Here is a 22,151-nt window from a genome sequence, read left to right on the forward strand (position 1 = left end):
TGTCAGTAATTCAATGATACTGAATATTACTCTACTGGATTTTGCTCACCACTGCTTGGTAACTTTTGGCCATAATCCCAGGTCTGGAATGATATGAAGCCATGTTTTTACATTCCATATGAGACAGGCAAGCACTATGCTTTGCCTGACTGATACCTGTACTATACATTTATGACCCCAGGTAGTTCATCACTCTCTCTCTCTCTCTCTCTCTCTCTCTCTCTCTCTCTCTCTCTGTTTGGAATTATACTGTATATTAGGAAATATCATTAAAGAGTGTGTGTGTAAAAAGTGTTTGCATTATTGTGCATTTGATGTTATAGCCCCAGGTTCTTAAAGTTTTCTAGTTTCATGATTTATAAAGATTGCTATTTTTAATAAAGTTATTGAAATTGTTATTGAGTGTTTTTATTGAACTCATTAGCTTTGTAATAGTGTGCGTCTCATCATGCATTCATTAATGATGTAGAGTGGAAATGTCCACTCCTATCATGCATAATATCAATGCATTATTGGTTTATGTTGTTATTTGTGTATAAATTGTAAAGTTATGCCAGTCTATTTTAGTACAAACTAAATATCAGCTGGAAGAGAGGACAGGTAATGGCACACTAAAACACAGGAAGGGATAATGATATAACCATCCAATTTAACAATACACAGAGGAAGAAGAATGAGAAAGCAATAAAAATGGATTATTTAATGGATGATTAATAGACCCTCATTTGTAATGTTATTTCAGGCAAGAATATTAAAAGAGACAGCTGGCTTGCCCTTTGTACTTGTTCAGCTTGCCCTTAGCACTTGTTCATACATGACAGAATGAGAGATCTATGGGTGGGGGTGACACCTGGAAATGGGTATGATTCATGAAGGGATTGATTGATTGGTTGACTGACTGATTAAGAAAAAAAAACGTAGCAGTGGAGGGTGGGGGGGGGGGAAGGCGCCCCCAACTTTCCAGTCATATATGGCGTGGAAGGGACAATACCAGCAAAGAAAAATATGAGAAAATGCATAATTTACTACAAAACCCAAAATGCGAAATAAAACCTTGCCAAATTGAACCTTCCCACGAAGGTAATGAATGGAGTTTTGATGCAATGAGCCACAGTTACTTAAAACACTCAACAAATATAACACCTGCCAAAAAAATAAAATAAATAAATAAAATCAATCAATAAATAAAGATAAAAACGCGAGAAAACCTTTAAATTATCACAACGCGAAATATACACACACGCTAAACTGGATGCGTCATTAATTAATACCCCCCAATAGTTTATAGCCCCTCCCCTATTCATTGCTCCCCCCCCCTCCCTGCCTTGAGGAACACCTTCACTTATGGCCTGCTGTTGGGTCAGATTTGAGCCATTTTAACCTCGAATTACATACAATACATACATACATATCGTCTCCTTGCAATAATTATAATAGTCTTCCTGGCTTAATTTTTGTTTATTCATTATTCCTTATGTATTTATTAATTATTTGTCATTTGTCTAATTCCTTGTTTTATTTAGCCTCGGTATTTAACTAAGCATTTTTTTTTTTTTTCACTTTCTGACTGTGGCCCTTGCAATGAATGGCTTAATTGTTTATTTACTGTTCCTTACGTGTTTATTGATTATATGTGAGTTATTTATTTGATATTCATGATTTTTTTTTACTTCGTATTTCTTTATATGATAGTTTTATCTTTTCGTGTTTTCTGGCTTAAGTTTTGTTTATTACTCCTTGTTTGTGTTATTAGGTGTGTCATTAATTATTTGTCTTATTTCTCGTAGTTTAATGGATTTTTTAGCACTTTAATTATTAGAGTTCTTCACCAGTCATTTTATTCGAGAGAGAGAGAGAGAGAGAGAGAGAGAGAGAGAGAGAGAGAGAGAGAGAGAGAGAGAGAGAGAGAGAGAGAGAGAGAGAGTCTAAATGAATGATAAAAAAAATAATAATCAGTTACAGTATTTTATTTATAAACAAGAACAATTCATGATAATAATAATAATAATAATAATAATAATAATAATATTTAAATACAAGGAGGAAAATGTGTAATAATAATAATAATAATAATAATAATAATAATAATAATAACAATAACTGCTTTTATCTTACTCACACAGATAAATAGTTTTATAAATAGTTTATTGACCATAAACATTGTGTACATACACACAAAATTAAATAGAACAGATAAAAATTTCAAAATGTAGTCAGTGACACACAGAAGACTGGTGACAAAACCTACTAAAGCCCATTAAATGATTGGGTGTCTCAAGTTTCCACATCATCAGTGGAACACTGCTTCTGAGCACTCAGGGATGGACAAGCTTTTCATGGCTTGTGTGAATGGAGACAAGACGTGTAGGGGATTTATTTGTTCTGTTTTTTCTTGTCCTACTCTCTCTTCCTCCCTCTTGACTCTTCCTTTGCTTCATCCTACTCTTTCTCTTGCTCATTCTTTCTCTCTCTCTCTCTCTCTGGACTTTTCAGACATAGCTCCTTATGATTTTTTGGCAATCCCAAACCTGTTGACAGTATCCTTATCTGAGAGCCAAGGAGACCATGCAGAATGTGGCAGCATACCTATCATTGGTTGCAGAAGCGTTTGAGCAGTGGAGTGATGGATGATTGTAGGAATGTGGTGGCACTGCTATCCACCATGACATTCATCCACATAACAGAACCATCTCACATGGTGCATTCAGCCTCAGGGAGAGGAACCTCTGTAGCCTTGGGCAGTAGCCCTTGGTCAGGTTTGCTCCAGAGTCAAACCTGCTTACCATCCGAGAATACCTTGGGGAGGAATGAGGAAGCCTTTTGCTCTGAACCCATGAAAATTGTTCAACCCTATAAGGGAAAAATATGAATGTTGAACAAATTGATGAGAAATGGAAGGATTAATGGGCTAAGTGTGTTGGATTACAGAGGGCTTTCTTTGAAGGACATTTTGAATGATACCATAATTTTGGCCCTTAGCCCAAGGTTGGATACTTCTGAACCGTTCTTGCATTTTTAAGCTAAGTAATATAAAATGCTCAATTAACAAAGGAAGGATAATGAAAAGATAAAACAAATCAGGAATTATATCAATTCATAGCTTTATCATACTCGTAGTTCTAAGTCATAAATACTACAAAAATTAGTCAATCTCTTCAGAAATAATTATAAGATAAGCTTTAATAATAAAAAGTATGTATAAATAGATGAAATGTTGTCACCTTCACCAATGCCGGCTTCTTGTTATTCAGCACATGCTTGTGCTTCCTGAACACCGGTCTCATACTGGATAGAGACAGTAATGTATGGAGGTTTGATGCAATACAACATTTTATATAAGGATAAAAACTTGCATAAACTTCCTGTTTGTGTTTTTCTACTAAGGTGCAATTGTTAGGTGAGCATTTGCAACTTCCTACACTTAAACCATAACATCCCTACTACAGTGGCTCAGAGCCACACCATCACTTGTTGCTTGTCCACTAGTAAATAAGTTTTTTGTTTGTTCATTCTCATTCCTTCCCTATTTAAAACATCATTCCATCTTGTCATGGCCTCTTGAAGATCTTGTTGGCTTCCTGTCACGACAGCGACATCGTCTGCATAGGCCAGCATGATCTCTTTATCCTCCCTTACACACACTTCCTTCAGGCATCTGTCCATGTATATAATGAATAGCAAAGGAGAGAGCATCAATTATTCAATTATTCAATTATTCCTCACACACACACATACACACACACACACACACACACACACACACACACACACACACACACACACACACACACACACACACAGGTAATAACAATAATATCTACCCTATATTGTAATGCACATTTTCATAATCACCACTGAATCATCATCATCATCATCATCAATATTTTTTATCAATAATATTAACAGTATTTATATATGTACATAGCATTACTATTATTACTACACACACACACACACACACACACACACACACACACGTACATACACTCACCTCTTGGCAGGGGTGGTGGGGAACAGGAGGAGGAGGAGGAGGAGGAGGAGGAGGAGGAGGAGGAGGAGGAGGAGGAGGAGGAGGAGGAGGAGGAGGTGGACGAGGAGGAGGAGGAGGAGGAGGAGGAGGAGGAGGAGGAGGAGGAGGAGGAGGAGGAGGAGGAGGAGGAGGAGGAGGAGGAGGAAGAGGAGGATTAACACTGTGTGAGTGACTGACAGACTGACTAACTGACTAACTCACTAACTGACTGAATGACTGACTAACTGACTGACTGAATGACTGACTAACTGACTAACTGAGTGACTGACTGACTGACTCACTGACTGATACATACATACATACAGACAGACACAAGTACACAAGAATAAAAAATAAAATACATAACTGAAAAATCATTGCAATACACAGACAGACAGACAGACCAATGACAGAAAGACAGACAGATGGAGACAAACTAAACAGATAGATAGATAGTGAAATGACCACACAAAACACACACACACACACACACACACACACACACACACACACACACACACACACGCACCTGTTGAACATAGTAAGCTGTGGCACCAGGTTCAGACGGCCGCTCTACACAGCCTCGGACGCCTCCTGTGCCAACTCCTTGCATCGAACGAACCTGTGTAGACATGAAAGTAAGCAAGCAAGTGTTTATGGCTAATTATAATACTCAATATGCCAGTATCATCTCCAGCATCACCATCTGCTCACCACTGGGGACTCTCCTGGGGAGAGTTAGGAGAGTGAGAGAGGGGAGGGAGAGAGAGGGAGAGGAGAGGAAGAGAGAAGGGGAGTCTTGGAGATGGTTTGGGGTGAGTCTGGGATGGTCTGGATACATTGGGAATGAGAGAGAGAGAGAGAGAGAGAGAGAGAGAGAGAGAGAGAGAGAGAGAGAGAGAGAGAGAGAGAGAGAGAGAGAGAGAGAGAGAGAGAGAGAGAGAGAGAGAGAGAGAGAGAGAGAGAGAGAGAGAGAGAGAGAGAGAGAGAGAGAGAGAGAGAGAGAGAGAGAGAGAGAGAGAGAGAGAGAGAGAGAGAGAGAGAGAGAGAGAGAGAGAGAGAGAGAGAGAGAGAGAGGCTGTGAAAGGCTGGAAGAGGCTGTGAGAAGTTGGGATGGACTGGAAGTCCATCCCAACAGTTTGGGACAGTTTGGGGTGAGTCTGGAATGGTCTGGATACACTGGGAATGAGATAGAGTGAGAGAGAGGCTGTGAGTGGCTGTGAATAGCTGGGAGAGGGTGTGATAGGTTGTGAGAGGCTGAGAAAAGACAGTGAGAGGGTGGAGAAAATAATGGGAAACTGGAAAAATGAAAAGGAGAGATAGAAAGAGACACACAGGTAGACAGACACACCTGTAGGAAGGGCTCCTTAATATCCCCTTATCAGCTGGAGGGAGGGCTACAGGTAATAATCTTTTCTTCTTCCTTATCCGTGCCTCCTCCTCGTCCTCCTCTTCCTTTTCCTCCTCCACCTCGTACTCCGGAACTGGCGACCCCACCACCGGCACCTCCGACATGGCCTCCTGCGGGATGGTAAGGTAGTTAGGGAACTGTCTGAGTTAGCGTGTGTGTGTATGTTGGTTAAGTTTGGTTAAGTGTTAAATAAAGAATGGTACTCTATATTAATTTCAATATTTATCTACTTATTATCTGTATTTTGAAGATACATGTACCATTTGAACTGTAAACCTTTGTAATTGTCTGTCTCCTGCACACCCAGCTCGTCAACACCCCTGTGCCTGCAAACGGGTCACTGAACATTAAATAAACTTGTCTCAGTCCCCTACATACACACAAGTGGCTGGCCAAACACTGCATCAACACAAACAATGGATAAACAGTGGGAATCTGCTGGTCTGAGTCCCCTACATACACACAAGTGGCTGGCCAAACACTGCATCAACACAAACAGTGAATAAACAGTGAGAATCTGCTGGTCTGAGCCCCCAAAACACACTAGTGGCTGGCCAAACACTAGATCAACACAAACAGTGAATAAACAGTGGGAATCTGCTGGTCTGAGCCCCCAAAACACACAAGTGGCTGGCCAAACACTAGATCAACACAAACAGTGGATAAACAGTGGGAATCTGCTGGTCTGAGTCCCCTACATAAACACAAGTGGCTGGCCAAACACTAGATCAACACAAACAGTGGATAAATAGTAGGAATCTGCTGGTCTGAGCCCCCAAAACACACAAGTGGTTGGCCAAACACTGCATCAACACAAACAGTGGATAAACAGTGGGAATCTGCTGGTCTGAGTCCCCTACATACACACAAGTGGCTGGCCAAACACTGCATCAACACAAACAGTGAATAAACAGTGGGAATCTGCTGGTCTGAGTCCCCTACATACACACAAGTGGCTGGCCAAACACTGCATCAACACAAACAGTGGATAAACAGTGGGAATCTGCTGGTCTGAGTCCCCTACATACACACAAGTGGCTGGCCAAACACTGCATCAACACAAACAATGGATAAACAGTGGGAATCTGCTGGTCTGAGTCCCCTACATACACACAAGTGGCTGGCCAAACACTAGATCAACACAAACAGTGAATAAACAGTGGGAATCTGCTGGTCTGAGTCCCCTACATACACACAAGTGGCTGGCCAAACACTAGATCAACACAAACAGTGGATAAACAGTGGGAATCTGCTGGTCTGAGTCCCCTACATAAACACAAGTGGCTGGCCAAACACTAGATCAACACAAACAGTGGATAAATAGTAGGAATCTGCTGGTCTGAGCCCCCAAAACACACAAGTGGCTGGCCAAACACTGCATCAACACAAACAGTGGATAAACAGTGGGAATCTGCTGGTCTGAGTCCACTACATACACACAAGTGGCTGGCCAAATACTGCATCAACACAAACAGTGAATAAACAGTGGGAATCTGCTGGTCTGAGTCCCCTACATACACACAAGTGGCTGGCCAAACACTAGATCAACACAAACAGTGAATAAACAGTGAGAATCTGCTGGTCTGAGCCCCCAAAACACACTAGTGGCTGGCCAAACACTAGATCAACACAAACAGTGAATAAACAGTGGGAATCTGCTGGTCTGAGCCCCCAAAACACACAAATGGCTGGCCAAACACTAGATCAACACAAACAGTGGATAAACAGTGGGAATCTGCTGGTCTGAGTCCCCTACATAAACACAAGTGGCTGGCCAAACACTAGATCAACACAAACAGTGGATAAATAGTAGGAATCTGCTGGTCTGAGCCCCCAAAACACACAAGTGGCTGGCCAAACACTGCATCAACACAAACAGTGGATAAACAGTGGGAATCTGCTGGTCTGAGTCCGCTACATACACACAAGTGGCTGGCCAAATACTGCATCAACACAAACAGTGAATAAACAGTGGGAATCTGCTGGTCTGAGTCCCCTACATACACACAAGTGGCTGGCCAAACACTGCATCAACACAAACAGTGGATAAACAGTGGGAATCTGCTGGTCTGAGTCCCCTACATACACACAAGTGGCTGGCTAAACACTGCATCAACACAAACAATGGATAAACAGTGGGAATCTGCTGGTCTGAGTCCCCTACATACACACAAGTGGCTGGCCAAACACTAGATCAACACAAACAGTGAATAAACAGTGAGAATCTGCTGGTCTGAGCCCCCAAAACACACAAGTGGCTGGCCAAACACTAGATCAACACAAACAGTGAATAAACAGTGGGAATCTGCTGGTCTGAGCCCCCAAAACACACAACTGGCTGGCCAAACACTAGATCAACACAAACAGTGGATAAACAGTGGGAATCTGCTGGTCTGAATCCCCTACATAGACACAAGTGGCTGGCCAAACACTAGATCAACACAAACAGTGGATAAATAGTAGGAATCTGCTGGTCTGAGCCCCCAAAACACACAAGTGGCTGGCCAAACACTGCATCAACACAAACAGTGGATAAACAGTGGGAATCTGCTGGTCTGAGTCCCCTACATACACACAAGTGGCTGGCCAAACACTAGATCAACACAAACAGTGAATAAACAGTGGGAATCTGCTGGTCTGAGCCCCCAAAACACACAAGTGGCTGGCCAAACACTAAATCAACACAAACAGTGAATAAACACTGGGAATCTGCTGGTCTGAGCCCCCAAAACACACAAGTGGCTGGCCAGACACTGCATCAACACAAACAGTGAATAAACACTGGGAATCTGCTGGTCTGAGCCCCCAAAACACACAAGTGGCTGGCCAGACACTGCATCAACACAAACAGTGAATAAACAGTGGGAATCTGCTGGTCTGAGCCCCCAAAACACACTAGTGGCTGGCCAGACACTGCATAGGCACAGATGGGGAGCTGGTTTGGCCTGACAGCACCCTCCAGTATTCATGTAAATTCTGGCTACCATTTGCAATTCTATTTTGGGGAGCCACACCTCAGAGAGTCTCTTTTATTGAAGTTTTGTCCCCCCCACGGCTGGCTGGCCTACATAACAAAATAAATAGATAATGTTTTTTTTTTTGTCAGTTAGAGGACTTTTTCATCTCTACCTGTTGAAATAAGATTATCTCGGAAAGTTTAAAAATGATGCATTACTACTACTACTACTACTACTTACCCTGAACAATACCTCATCCTCAGCATCAGAGGACGGCCCCTCCCCCTCCTCACTGACTAACTGTTGTTGTTGTTTGCAGTTGTTGTTGTAACAGAATCAACCTCTTCCTCTCCCTCTCTCTCTGACGTGCCTCCCTCCTGGCCTCCCTCTCTCTCCACCTCCTCTCCTTCCTCTCCCTCCTCTCTTGCTTCTCTCTCTCTCTCTCGCTGCTGCTGCAATCTCTGGGTCCACCATGTCCTCGTTGATCCTCGGGATTTGCTGCAAAAGGAGGGAGAGAGTGAGTGAGTGGAAGTGGGAGAGAGGATGAGAGAGAAGGGTAAAACTATTATTGTAAGAGAGAGAGAGAGAGAGAGAGAGAGAGAGAGAGTGAGAGAGAGAGAGAGAAGAGAGAGAGGGAGAGAGAGAGAGAGAGAGTGAGAGAGGAGAGAGAGAGAGAGAGAGAGAGAGAGAGAGAGAGAGAGAGAGAGGAGAGAGGAGAGAGAGAGAGAGAGAGAGAGAAATATGTAGCAGTAATAATAATAATAATAATAATAATAATAATAATAATAATAATAATAATAATAATATAATAATAATAATAATAATAATAATAATAATATCTAAAACATCTCTCTCTCTCTCTCTCTCTCTCTCTCTCTCTCTCTCTCTCTCTCTCTCTCTCTCTCTCTCTCTCTCTCTCTCTCTCTCTCTCTCTCTCTCTCTCTCTCTCTCTCTCTCTCTCTCTTTCTCCTAGTGCAACCTACACTCATAAATTATTTCTTGCCCCAAAAAAGCTAATGTGGAATAAGACAAAAAGTAACAAGTCCGAACATAGCAGTGGATCTTAAACTCCTAGAAACTGGAGACATTACTGTATTCCAGACCTTGGCGTTTGTATACAAAGCTCTTAATACAAACACAAGAGACACGGGCTCATGATATTCAGTTAAGACAGACAGGTAACTTGAGGACACCCTTCTGCTGAACCTCCTGTGCCCAACAGAGTGTCGTCTCACGAGGAACCAAGCACTGGACCCGGCTCTCGGACACAGTTAAAAACAAACCATTACATTCCTTTAAATTACTGATAAAACAACACTTAACAAGTAATTATTCATTGTATTTATTAGTTTTCAAATTGTAATCAGCTCTACTATTAATAAACATATGTAATTGTTTGTAATTTGTAATAGTTATTATTATTATTATTATTATTATTTACTTTTGTTATTGATATAATTCTTTTTTGCATGTATCTATAATTTGATTGGGGTTAAAGTTATGAATTACTTACTAAATAATTATGTACTGTCTTTTTTCTTTTTTTTTTCATGATAGCTGAATAAAACACTGGTCTTAAACCTTAGTGTAAAATATTCATTAGTCCACAAAGACCTTGTGCTCCATGGACTGGCCATCACATATCAGAATGTCTATATACCAGTCTGTCTGTATATATTAACACCATATATATAAACCAATATATATAATTTAATCAATCAATCACTCTGTAAGGAAAATATAGACAAATAAATACAATAACAACAGATGTATATACACTCTCTCTCTCTCTCACCTGCTGAGGAGGGAGATAAGCCAAGCCACAGCTAACCCAGGTGTGTGTGGCCCACCTCCACCTCCCATCACCCCCGCTGGCAGCACCGCAGGGGGGCAGGAGGGGGTGAGGGATGACTGGGCAGGGGTCACAGGGAGAGGGGTGGCTGGGGCAGGGGTCTGGGGCTGGGGTCGGGGGAAAGCCTGGGACTCCGACCACTTGCATGACCCGACCAACTCCAACAACTTCTGCCCCTAATACCTGCGTGTTGTCAGCTGGAACAACCTGAGAGAAAGGAGGTGCTCAGAAGTAGTAGTAGTAGTAGTAGTAAGATTGATTTTCTATCTCTGTCTCTCCTTTCTGTATGTAAAAAACTTCTCTCTCTCTCTCTCTCTCTCTCTCTCTCTCTCTCTCTCTCTCTCTCTCTCTCTCTCTCTCTCTCTCTCTCTCTCTCACCTGTATGACATTCCCTGCCTGCACTATCATGGGGAAGTGGGGCTGCGGGGCTGAGGCATCTTGGGGCAACACCTGAAGCATGTTCCCCACTCGAATAACCCTTGTTGTGGCGGTGGTGGTGGCAGTGGTGGTGGTGGCGTCAGTCCCCTCGGCTTGCATCGTAAGGTACTGGAACTGTTGGGAGGGAGGGGGGGTTAGTTTGGGCGGCCACGCCCCGGGGACTTAGCCTTGGGAGGAGAGCGTGCCCAAAGGGGGGCAGGGGACCGGTTCTTGTAGGGGCTTGGCGGGCACACGCGGGAGGGCGGCCCTGGGGAGAAAGCTACTAGATTCGTTCAAAAGCATATCTAAACCTAACAGAACACTATTTACAAATAAACCCACCTGTTATAATTAGCTTGTGCAACAGTTTTGAGGCGAAGGTAAGGAGTGAGGAGCCACTGCTTACAGGGATAGCCACTGTCCCCGGGAAGGTAGCATCCTGCAGGTACATGTTGTTCCTCAAACATCAGTTTGAGTGCTGACTTATCTAGTATTCTTGCATCGTTGACTGAGCCAGGCCACCTTGCCACAATGTCAAGAATCTTATAGTGAGCATCAAATACTACTTGCACATTTATGCTGTGATAGCGTTTCCTGTTCACATATACATGTTCATCGACATGAGGAGACACAATTCTTATATGAGTGCCATCAATCACTCCCACAACACCGGGAAACTGAGTTACTTGCATGAACTCTGCCTGTTTTTTTTGCTGCACTTCACGCTGGGTGTGAGGGGAAAGCCACGAACTGGCAGATTACTTCTGGGTCAGCCAGTGCATCAATTGTCTGTGATATTGCACGGCTGATAGTGGGCTGCGTTGTTCCAAAATCATCACAACTGCACTGTTGCATTTTTCCTGTGGCTAAATATCGTAATGTGATGGCTACCATCTCAGGGGTCAAGGCTCTATTTCTTTCAGTTTTACTTTGCAGCTTGTCTCTCACTATATCAGTCACTGCAACAATACCAGCACGGTCCAATCTGAATCTTTTCAGTAACTCAGCATCGTCGTACTCAGCGAAAATATCTCTTCTCACTCTGTAGGTGCGCCGCTGACGTTGTTGTGCCGCCTTCCTCGCTAACGGCTGGGTTCATCATGCTCTAAATAAATTTTCCACCTACCTTTAATAATCTGTTGGAGGTAACTTGTGGAAAGAGAAAAAAAAGTGCATTATTTTTATGCAATAATATTTTTAATTTTTGAACTTGAAAATGCAATATACTTTAATTCAGATATTTAAAAAGTGAACATACGTTTTAAACCCAGCGGGTGCTGTAAACAGTACGTTGGCGGTTCACACCAGTTCAGAAGTAAGGTATCTTAAATTGCACTCGACAATGTTGTGAATACTTTAAAATGCTTGAAGCCATTCTTGATGCCTTCCATAACGTGTAAAGTAAGAAGTTAGCCTGTGTTAAAAAGTGGTGATCCCTGCAGATTACCAAGGCATCCAGTCTCCCAGCAAGTGCCAAGAGGCATTCATTCAATGCTCCGCTGACACCAATTTGCCCAAAGGTATGCATTATATGTGGAAAGTACATTACGTACGGTGTAGAGGTGGTTGTCTAGTGATATAAATGGTAAGGTGGTGGTGCTGGTGATTGTGATGGTACTACACTGTTTTTACCGTATGTCAGTATATTGAGGCTTGATATCACTTTTATTAATGTGCCAGTATTTCATTACCTATCTTATGAAATAACACTAGCTCTTGATATATTCTTTTCTACAAACCTTTAACAATAATTGAAACGTTTTTTTTTAAATTGAATTCAATGCCTTTTCTTATTGATGAAAATAGGAAATAATTATGGCTACCACTGGCTAGACACGCCATACCTTGCCTTGAGTTTAGGTTATGGTTAGGTTAGGTTTGATATGGTTGGGTGTAGTTAGGTTAGTTTTGGGTATGGTTAGATTACACCAAGTACAGTTAGGTTAGTTTGGGTGTGGTTAGGTTTGGATGTGGTTAAGTTAGTTTAGGTATGGTTAGATTACAGCAGGTATGGTTAGGTTAGTTTTGGTGTGGGTCAAGTTAGTTTAGGTATGGTTAGGTTACAGCAGGTATGGTTAGGTTAGTTTTGGTGTGGTTAAGTTAGTTTAGGTATGGTTAGAACCTTGGACAAAAAATGAGGAACATCACTGAACCAAAAGATTTTTATTTATTTATTTATTTATTTATTTTATTTATTTATTTATTTATTTAATTTTCTTTTAATATTTCAATGAAAATTAGCAGTATTACTTATATCTGTCGACTTTCCAAGAGGGTTAGAGAATGCCTCAAGCCATTTGTAAGATAAGATTACACGTAAATTGCTTGGTTTAAGAGAAACTGGCATGTTAGTAAAATGAATCTTTACTGTCATGTGAATCAATATTTATAAATACAAAAAGTTTAAATCTCCAAGAACAACCTGTGTTTTACAGTAATGTGGGTAGCCCACATGGGAACCCATAAAGTAGCCCACAAAACACCCACATGCCTCCCATTATCCAATGTTGGCTGGGTATATATATATATATATATATATATATATATATATATATATATATATATATATATATATATATATATATATATATATATATATATATATATGAGGAGGCAGTAGACATCTGCCTAAATGATAATTACTACCAGTGAGGTCTAAAGCACTGTTCAGGGGGTGCTGTGAACTTATCATTAAACCCAGCTGTGACCTCGCTGAACGTTTCCCTTTGTGTCTCACAACACAAGGGGGCAGTCATAGCCTGCCCTCTAAAGACAACTCTCTTCCTCCACACAAAACTACAAGCACCTAATAACACACACACCCTTCACTCAAAAATTTTAAAATCATCGTGGCGACTCCTACACCAGCCTCGTAGTCCCTATCTGGGGAGGGGACCATAAATGTCCCCAGGTCAGACTGCCTTTCTGTCAAAGACCCTAAGTGTCTTGACACCCCCCCTCAACTTTTTCTTCATTAACTTCTGCAACATTCGCAGTCAAAGATCTAATTTTCAATCTGTAGAACACCACCTCTCCTCTTCTAAACCTCATCTTCTTTTCCTCACTGAAACTCAGGTGTCTGAGGCAACTGACAGTAGCTCCTTTTCTGTTCCCTCTTACTTTCTCTATCCTTATTTTCAGTCCAAAGCTGGATGCTGCGTTTATGTGCGCAATGATTTAACCTGCTCTCAGTGCCCACGCTCTTGAATCTTCTGAGTTTTCCACCATCTGGCTACGACTACAGAGTCACTCTCATACTAAATTTATCTGTGCTGTATACCTCTCACCTAACTCCTCTGATTATAAGAAATTCTTTAACTACTTAACTTCCAAAGTGGAGCACATTCTGACCCTCTTCCCTTTTGCAGAGATCTCCATTCTTGGAGACTTCAATGTTCACCACCAGCTTTGGCTTTCCTCTCCCTTCACTGACCATCCTGGTGAACTAGCCTACAACTTTGCTATCCTCCATGACCTAGAGCAATTGGTGCAACACCCTACTCGTATTCCTGACTGTCTTGGAGATACACCCAACATTCTTGACCTTTTCCCCCAGCCTCAGCCCCAGCCCCAGCCTTTTCATCCCAGCCTCTCCCAGTGCATCCTAGCCTCTCCCAGTCCATCTCAGCCTCTCTCAGTGCATTCCAGCCTCTCCCAGTCCATCCCAGCCTCTCCCAGTCCATCCCAGCCTCTCTCAGTGCATTCCAGCCTCTCCCAGTCCATCCCAGCCTCTCCCAGTCCATCCCAGCCTCTCCCAGAGCATCCTAGACTCTCCCAGTCCATCCCAGCCTCTCCCAGTCCATCCCAGCCTCTCCCAGTGCATTTCAGCCTCTCCCAGTCCATCCCAGCCTCTCTCAGTGCATTCCAGCCTCTCCCAGTCCATCCCAGCCTCTCCCAGTGCATCCTAGCTTCTCCCCCAGTCCATCCCAGCCTCTCTCAGTGCATTCCAGCCTCTCCCAGTCCATCCCAGCCTCTCCCAGTCCATCCCAGCCTCTCTCAGTGCATTCCAGCCTCTCCCAGTCCATCCCAGCCTCTCCCAGTGATAATAAAGCAATTTGGATTTAGGAGAGGGAGATTGTGTGTTACAAACTTACTGAGTTACACTTAGATCTATAGAAAACTGTTATCAAATGGCATATAACATTTTATGTTATATGCCATAATTTATTATGGCATATAATAGATTATTATTACAGATGCCATTTCTTAAAGAAATGGCATCTGTTTTTTTTTTGTTTTTTTATTATTCTCTTTCTCTCTCCCCCTCCCTAAGGCAGTGCTCCTCTTGCAAAGGAAAAATAAATAATTAAATAAAATAATTAATTTACAAATCAAGGGCTGGATTTGTGTCTGTGGAGGCCTGTGGGCAGCCTGAGTGTGGAGGCCATCTACCTGAAATATTTATATTAATATTTTTGTATCTGTATTCCATGCAGTTTTTAATACATATAATATATTATAGTGAAAGGAACATATTTATTTAGTGTAAATGAAACAAGTGGTTATTTTGATAGTAATAAAAAAAATATTTAGTTCATAGAAAACTAGTGTTTGATTAATTTAAGTTTCTTTCACTTACAGAATATTTATGTGGGAGACTCCTCAGATTGTGGAGACCCCAGATTGTGGAGGCTCCTGGGCAGCTGGTCTTTTTGTGGACTCCTAAATCTGGCACTGAACAAAATTCTCTCTCTCTCTCTCTCTCTCTCTCTCTCTCTCTCTCTCTCTCTCTCTCCTCTCTCTCTCTCTCTCTCCTATCTCTCTCTCTCTCTCTCTCTCTCTCTCTCTCTCTCTCTCTCTCTCTCTCTCTCTCTCTCTCTCTCTCTCTCTCTCTCTCTCTCTCTCTCTCTCTCTCTCTCTCTCATCTCTCTCTCTCTCTCTCCTCTCTCTCTCTCTCTCAACTCTCAACCACTGGATGGTATATCAGTTCACACAGCAAGAAGCCAAGGACCCACCGAGGCTGTCACTTGGAAGAGGTCATTGTTGTTGCATCCAGCATCCCAGCCTGACTGCCTAGACAGGTCCCGCAGGTTGCTGAATGGCAGAGGTGCAGGCTGCTCCACAGCAAGATGTGAGACCAGTGTGGCAGAGTATGATGTGTACACAATGAGGGACACACTGTAGCCAACCCAGTAGATTACCGGTGCTGCAGTGCTGATTGGGTAGGTGTTGGAGCCTGAAGGAGGAAGAGGAGGAGGGAAAGATGCCATGAAAAGGCAATTTTAAGACATGGAGGATGATGCAAAGGCAATTTAAAATCTTTGAAAGTAACACATCTTTTTAAATTTAAAAATGTAGAAAAGACCATTTTAAAATGTTTCAGAGATGAAAATGCAATTTAAGAGTTTTTCTCATCATTTCTAAAAGATTTATATCTCATATCTTACTAAGAAAACTGTTGATATCATCATATGAAGGAGAACTACTGATAAAATTAAATACATTACTTGATATCCATATCAGTCATATTAACACCACTTGCTTATATTGCTCATGCCAGAACTAATTCAAGTTAATATCAGCTCAATTATGAAAATACACCAGGTATCATGTAAAGTTTCCCAGTTTTAAAATCTATCCTTTAATAACTGTCTTTCTGTATTCCCATCTTATCAAACATTAAACACCACTACCCTTGCATTCAACTTAGTCTCATACCCCAACAGGTCCTCACCCTGCTGTAGGAGGGCTGGCAACATGTACCAGCCATCTTACCAAACACTAAATGCTCCAACACTTGAACTGACCAGTCTTACACCTCAACAGGTCCTCACCTTGTTGTAGGAGAGCTGACAACATGTACCAGCCAGCAGCAACTCCCATGCTAACAGAGCTTTCTCCCCCGTGGGTATGTAGCACCTCTGGAGTCGCTCGATGAAGAAGAGGATGCTGGCGAGGCCTGTCGTGTTAGCCGGGATGCGCCGGTACAGAGCTGTGTCCGTTGGGGTTGTGTAGGCAAGCATCTTCTTGGCAAGGTCCTCGTAGGTGGCCGCAAACAGTTTACGGCTGTGGGGATGAGAACTTGTCTTGTGAATGTGACGTTGGGGTGAGTGTTAATCTGATTTTGTGTTACTATGTTCTGTGGGGAGTGGGTGTTAATGTGATTTTTTGTTAACTGAATGCTGTGTCTGACCTCCTGAGGTGTAGTATGGTGGGCCACAAGATTGTCCCTTTCCACTAGGGGCTGACAGATGATATTAAGAGTGTGAATGTGTGTGTGGTGTTAACGTGCTGGAGTGTGCACAGCCAGGAGTGTTTGGGGAATGAAAATAAAAGGAGTTATGGATGTTTAAAAATGCATCTTTTGAGAGCTAAGTATACAAGAAAGTTGGTGTGTTTGGGGAATGAGTAAACAATGAAGAAATGTTTTGAGGAACTGGGTGTGCAGAGGCAGGAGTGTTTGGAGAATGAGAATACAGGAAGACAGGAATGATTTGGGAATAAGTGTACAAGAAAGGAGTGTTTGAGTGACAATATATAAGGAAGAGGTGTTTTGAAAATGAGAGTACAAGGAATGAGCATTTTGGGAGTTAATATACAAGGAAGCAAGTATTTAAGGGACTCAAGTATACAAGATTATTTTCCTGTCATATGTCATTATACAGTGTTTTTCTTTGTTATATACATCATTCCCTTTCACTTTTCATATCTTGTGTTCTCGTCATTCTGATGTAATGTTACAGATAGAGAATGTTTGGTGTCAAATTTTCACTAATTTCATATGTGTATAAACTTTCATTTCATTGACTTTTTTTTACTATTACTACTATATTTGCTTGCTTTTTAAACAAGTCTTTTCTTTCAGAGGAGGGAAGCACAGGGGAAGAGGAGGACGAGGAAGAAGAGAGTTAAGAGTCACAAGAGGAGGAGGAAGGTGGAAAGAAAGAGGAAGGAGAGGAGGAGGAGGAGGAGGAGGAAGATGGAGAAGGAAAGGAGAAAGATAAGAAGGAAGGAAATGCCGCAGAAGGAGAAGGTGAGTTGTTAATAAGGTTTTGTGTGACAAGTTTTCTGAAAATTTTATTTGTTTACATGAAGTTTGTTTTGTATATATTACTCTTAATATACTACTTCTCCCACCACATGCAATTTGTCTGTCTGCTGTTGTGGTTCTTTCATTTCTTGTTCCCTTTCCTGAATATACCATTTCCTTAGTTTCATATCTAGTACCCTCCAATAAAATTTCTGCTTCTCGGTCTCTGTACTTCTCTCGTTTTTTTTGCTTGGCTTCATTCCTCAGATCCTTCTCTTTTTCCCTTTCTTCCAAGTTCATATCTCTTTTTTACCCAAATATTCTTGTATTCTGAATTTTCAGCCAGCTTCCCAGTTCTCACTAGGATCTCCTTTACTGTAACTTGGGATCTCATTCTCACTTTTAATGGTCTTTTACCTCCTTCACTATATTTTCCAATTCTATATGCTTCTTCCACTTCTCATTCCAGTCCCTGTTCTTCACCTTGGACCATTGTAATAATTTTCCTTACCAACTCCTCTCTCTCTCTCTCTCTCTCTCTCTCTCTCTCTCTCTCTCTCTCTCTCTCTCTCTCTCTCTCTCTCTCTCTCTCTCTCTCTTCTCTCTCTCTCTCTCTCTCTCTCTCTCTCTCTCTCTTCTCTCTCCTCTCTCTCTCTCTCTCTCTCCTCTCTCTCTCTCTCTCTCTCTCTCTCTCTCTCTTATTCCCTTTTCTTCCTTTCTTCCTTCCCTCCTATCTTTGTTTCTCCCTCCTCCTCCTCCTCCTCCTCCTTCCTCCTCCTCCTCCTCCTCCTCCTCCTCCTCCTCCTCCTCCTCCTCCTCCTCCTCCTCCTCCTCCTCCTCCTCCTCCTCCTCCTTCATTCTACCTAACAAGAAATAATAGATTCAAGATTATACCCAAACGTTTTAAATCCCACAAGGCCAAACATTTTTTCTTTAATCGTATAGTAAATATATGGAGTAAACTTCCTGCAGAAATTGTGAACAATATTGAAATTGTGAAAGCAATATTATTGAATCAGTTCATCCTAAACATTTGCCCTTTGTTTTTCCACAGAGCAATAAGAAATTAGAATTGACAGAGAAACCAGACAAGGGACTGCATTTGAAGAAGCACAAGAACCAAGAAATTACATCATTCAATGAAATGACAACATAATCTAAAGTAAGAATTTACATAGCTTTCATTTTGGTTTACATTCTGAAAGGTAACAGTAACATGGATATGTTTTTATATTGAAATCTTTCTCTGATTGCATACAAATGGTACCAATCAACAAATAATAATGTAATACTTAGAAGCTGGGAATTCAAATCACTGGTAGATAAAATGAACCACCATTCTAGAGTGTACATAACTAAGGAATTAATATACTGGTTAAACTGTCACACCAGCATGAACAGAATAACAACAATTGTTGAGTAGAGTCTGTAGGAGGCAGGGAAGGAGGCATGTAGTCAGTTTTAGAGAGCAGTTATTATGAAATCAGCTGTAGAATATTCCTAAGATGCAATACTACTGGAGTCTGTCAGCTTGAAGACAGTTTATTAAAGAAGGGAAGTTCATGAGATATAAAGCCTTTGATTATTCAGTTTCATTTCCAAAGTAACATTTATTTATTGGTGTGTTGCTTCCTGTAAATAGTAAAGCCTTGACAGCACTGCATCTCTCACACCACCGCTGTAACTGTTGAGAGAACCATAACCCTTAGAGAGAGGAGGAGGGAATCCTTGGTTTATGTTCAGTAAAGCCCTGTATTCTTGTCATGGCAATGTAGAATGGAGGCGTCATTGGTTTATGTTCAGTAAAGCCCTGTATTCTTGTCATGGCAATGTAGAATGGAGGCGTCCTTGGTTTATGTTCAGTAAAGCCCCGTATTCTTGTCATGGCAATGTAGAATGGAGGCGTCCTTGGTTTATGTTCAGTAAAGCCCTGTATTCTTGTCATGGCAATGTAGAATGGAGACGTCATTGGTCACATACTGTTCTAATGTAATCTAATGTAATCTAATGGAATCATGAAGGTGTAAAAATGCAGGATATGGATGGGATGCTACATCAGCAGCTTTTGTCATTAAGGGTGGTAAAGTGAAAGATTTGTTAATCACTTTGGTCTTTAGTTGATGCTTCTGGTGAGGCTTTCCTGTTTAAACTTGGCATAATATATATAAAATGATGTGGCATGTTAAACAAGTTAACTTACTGCCTTCTTGTGTCTTTCACAGATAGAAATCAAAAACGTCACAAGACAGAATAGTGAGCTGCATGCACTTATCACAGAGTATAAAGTCACTCCCTCAGAGGAAAAAGACAAGGATGGCATGTCTTCATGTGAGAACTCAGAAGCTAAATGTGAGCTACCATCCACATGAATATATATTTGTATATCAAACTGACATTCTCCTTGGAGGGAGGCTTTCCAAAGTGCACACACACACACACACACACACACACACACACACACACACACACACACACACACACACACACACACACACACACACACACACATCTCTGCATCAGGACTCAACAGCCAGACTGATAAACAATTACTTCACCCAAGATGATCAGCTGATAGGATTAGCTGTGGATGAGCCTCCTGTGGTGACTAGGAGTACAAAAGCCAGCAGCTAATTTTGGGAGCTGCCAGTCATCATGGTCCTGGTGTCTGAGGTGCTGCTTTTGCATTTTTCCCAGTCATGGATCGAGGCTACATCACATTTATTCATTCACAGTTGCTCTTAGTTATCTCTGTTACAAGTTAAAATTTTTCCTGGCTCCACAGACATTTCTGGTGCATCTAACCCTCTCTCCATTGCCCTTCTATTTCCCTTAGTCTTATACCCACTTCTTACATTACGTCTAATTACTTCCATTGGTCATTCTTGTCTGGCCCTCTGTTGCATCAATTTTTCACCTCCAGGTACAGATACCAAGGGGAAATTGCTGGGTCAAGTGGCTACACTGACATCTGAGGTTAGCAGGTTGGAGAGTGAGTGCAGCAGTCTTCAGGTTCAGCTAGACTGTGAGAGGGATAAGTATAACAAACTGCTGGGAGAATCTCTTGCTCATGAAAAGTTGTCTGAAGATGTCATAACTGAACCAAAAGGTAAGAAAGTTTATATTCTCTAATAATAAAGCAAATAATTTTTCCTCACTGTTGCTCAATTTTTTTAATTAATAACAAAATAAAAGCATTGTTATTGGATTTGTTTATTGAGGCTGTATTAAGAAAAGTTGAGAGAAACAAACTTATTGTTTTATCAGGAGAAACAACAGGATTGGGAGGAACTGAGCTTTAACAGAAGCTGCAACAACTGCAGGAGGCTCACAGGGTCCTGGAGAGCAGGTTAACTTGCAGCATGAAGGAGGTGGCTGAGCTAAGTGACAGGAAGTAGCAGCTTAAGCATGCTGTAGTGCATGAGGAGACAGAGTCCATCGGTGTATGCATGTTTTTTGCTCATTTGAATCATCTGTAAAAGTGAAGTGGAGGAAGTGTTTACTGTTTACTGTATGCCATTTCCTTGGTCTTTTAATGAAGAATTTTATCCTTCTTCAGGTGACTACATCACCATCTACCAGTTGCAGCGAGGAGTGATGAAGCAACAAGCTCGAGAACGCGAGTTAGACCTTGCCAGCCTCCATCATGAATGAGAGGAAATGAAGCAAAACCACTCTGCAGGTTAGTGCTCTCTTTTGCATCTCACACACTTCTTATTCATGTCATGGCAGATTAGTGATTTCTGCTGCATCTCACACACTTCTTATTCAATTGCTGGCAGGTTAGTGATCTCTGCTGCATCTCACACACTTCTTATTCAATTGCTGGCAGGTTAGTGATCTCTGCTGCATCTCAAACGGTTCTTATTCAGGTGTTGACCAAAGTACTAAGCCTTCATATCATTACCTTGCTCTGTGATGGAGGCTACACCATCTGGCATCTAGCTGAGATTTAATGTTGCAGTAAAGCTTCCATATGAGTTCATGTAGAGCAAAATGTTTTCAAATGCCAGGGAAGTAGTGTAATGTAACCTTCCAGAGAAATCTATCCCTCATTTATTAGTTAACAGGAGTGTTTAATGTACTTAATGTGATTAGCCAGGATCAAGGGTCAACTTCTTCACTGACCATTTACTCTCAGGTGATGTATCTGTCCTCCATGAGTCACCAGAGACACATAAGGTGTTGTAAGTGAAATTTCATCTATTAGATTTATTCAAAATGTGAATTAACACAGTTGTTTCCTGCAGGATTTGATATCAAAGCTGGTGCAGGAAAAGGAAGCAGATCATGACCTTCAGCAGCTCGAGAAGATAAGCAGCGTCCTTAAGAGTCCAGTTGCTATCTTTAGCAGTGTTGGTGAGTAGTAAAAACTGAGCCATCTTATGAAGTGCAACGAAACATTATTATTATCTTCATAATTTTCTTGAAATAAACAGATTTCTGTGGCATGTTGCTCATTAGCACTTTAATATCAGATAACACCAGTTATTTATGTAATGATGTAATGTACTAAGTAGATGAAATACAAGTGGCAT

At 41.5% G+C, this 22,151-nt stretch overlaps 3 protein-coding genes and 1 long non-coding RNA gene across 10 annotated transcripts in view; 3 read left to right on the forward strand and 1 right to left on the reverse strand.

Moving 5' to 3' along the window:
- Positions 1-1,952: 1,952 nt before the first annotated feature.
- LOC135091232 (uncharacterized) overlaps positions 1,953-22,151 on the reverse strand; it is a 33,433-nt gene continuing 13,234 nt past the window's right edge. Inside the window, exons 1-6 of one of the 3 annotated variants that reach the window (XR_010262437.1) lie at positions 10,989-11,357; positions 10,608-10,781; positions 10,173-10,436; positions 8,618-8,875; positions 5,361-5,530; positions 1,953-4,631 (exon numbers count right to left, since the gene is read on the reverse strand). Coding sequence is in view for 2 of the 3 variants with exons in the window: in XM_063988682.1 (XP_063844752.1) it covers positions 8,674-8,780 (107 nt within the window). In the remaining variant the exon portion in view is untranslated. Of the gene's footprint in view, positions 4,632-5,360; positions 5,531-8,617; positions 8,876-10,172; positions 10,437-10,607; positions 10,782-10,988; positions 11,358-22,151 lie in introns of those variants that run through there. The other 2 variants (XM_063988682.1, XM_063988681.1) reach the window with 2 other exon arrangements.
- LOC135091234 (uncharacterized) lies at positions 4,672-5,360 on the forward strand. Its single transcript, XR_010262444.1, has 2 exons — positions 4,672-5,116; positions 5,148-5,360. It is a non-coding gene; the product is annotated as an uncharacterized LOC135091234 (long non-coding RNA).
- Positions 11,178-14,840, forward strand: LOC135091555 (uncharacterized). The gene is made up of 4 exons (XM_063989297.1): positions 11,178-11,194; positions 11,918-11,961; positions 12,089-12,166; positions 14,015-14,840. The coding sequence occupies exons 1-4, from the start codon at positions 11,178-11,180 to the stop codon at positions 14,752-14,754; spliced, it is 879 nt and encodes a 292-aa protein (XP_063845367.1). The 3' UTR covers positions 14,755-14,840.
- LOC135091228 (uncharacterized) overlaps positions 15,533-22,151 on the forward strand; it is an 8,531-nt gene continuing 1,912 nt past the window's right edge. The window contains exons 1-7 of one of the 5 annotated variants that reach the window (XR_010262433.1): positions 15,533-15,808; positions 16,503-17,619; positions 18,671-18,778; positions 19,839-19,965; positions 20,537-20,722; positions 20,881-21,295; positions 21,864-21,972. Coding sequence is in view for 2 of the 5 variants with exons in the window: in XM_063988680.1 (XP_063844750.1) it covers positions 17,566-17,619; positions 19,839-19,965; positions 20,537-20,722; positions 20,881-20,915 (402 nt within the window). In the remaining 3 variants the exon portion in view is untranslated. Of the gene's footprint in view, positions 15,809-16,412; positions 17,620-18,670; positions 18,779-19,838; positions 19,966-20,536; positions 20,723-20,880; positions 21,296-21,863; positions 21,973-22,151 lie in introns of all 5 variants that reach the window. The other 4 variants (XM_063988680.1, XR_010262432.1, XM_063988679.1 and 1 more) reach the window with 4 other exon arrangements.

This window comes from Scylla paramamosain, chromosome 37 (assembly GCF_035594125.1).
Source record: "Scylla paramamosain isolate STU-SP2022 chromosome 37, ASM3559412v1, whole genome shotgun sequence".
Classification (NCBI taxonomy): domain Eukaryota; kingdom Metazoa; phylum Arthropoda; class Malacostraca; order Decapoda; family Portunidae; genus Scylla; species Scylla paramamosain.